The 536-nt window shown below is 77.4% G+C and overlaps 1 protein-coding gene across 1 annotated transcript in view; it reads right to left on the bottom strand.

Annotated features, from left to right (window-relative positions):
- Nucleotides 1-536, bottom strand: part of CELSR1 (cadherin, EGF LAG seven-pass G-type receptor 1) — a gene marked incomplete at its 5' end in the record, with an annotated part of 38,529 nt that overhangs the window by 2,988 nt on the left and 35,005 nt on the right. Inside the window, 2 exons of the mRNA XM_012735089.1 lie at nucleotides 28-100; nucleotides 370-504. Of these exons, the coding sequence (XP_012590543.1) occupies nucleotides 28-100; nucleotides 370-504 (208 nt within the window). The remainder of the gene's footprint in view (nucleotides 1-27; nucleotides 101-369; nucleotides 505-536) is intronic.

Raw genomic sequence — 536 nt, 5'->3', positions numbered from 1 at the left:
TCCGCCGGGAGGCCTGGCCCCTCGGGCGGCTCCTGGCTGTCGCTCCCGGCCAGGCTCTCGTCCGGCCAGCCGGCAGGGATGTGAGAGGCCGCCGTGGCCGCTGAGAACAGAGCCGCCGGCTAGGAGCCCCGCGCGCGAGGTCCCAACCGCCCCCTCCTTGCGTGGGAACCCCGAAGACCCCGGCCCCCCCCAGGCATGGGGGGACAACCGAGGCACGGCTTCGCACCCCGGCAACTGGGCCCACGGCGGCTGGCCTCGAGGGCTCCTGCAGTGGGGTCCCCGGAGCCCCCCAACGGCCCGTGCGCTGCGGGAGGGAGGGGGTCCCGCGGGGCCTCCCTGTCCTGGCTGCGGGGGCGTGCGCGCCCTCACCTTTGGGGGTGCTGTGGGCGGGGCCCCGGGCGGGGCCCCACTTGCCCTCGTCCTCGCTGCCCGAGGAGTGGGAGGAGGCGCAGGAGCTGCTGTGCTCGTCCGGGGACAGCTCGCTGTCCGAGTCCGAGTCGCGGCCTGCGGCGGGCGGCAGGGCTCAGCGGGGTGGG

This window comes from Condylura cristata, unplaced genomic scaffold, assembly GCF_000260355.1.
Source record: "Condylura cristata isolate star-nosed mole 26May11 unplaced genomic scaffold, ConCri1.0 scaffold00004, whole genome shotgun sequence".
Taxonomy (NCBI): domain Eukaryota; kingdom Metazoa; phylum Chordata; class Mammalia; order Eulipotyphla; family Talpidae; genus Condylura; species Condylura cristata.
This window is presented reverse-complemented; position numbering and strand designations above follow the sequence as displayed.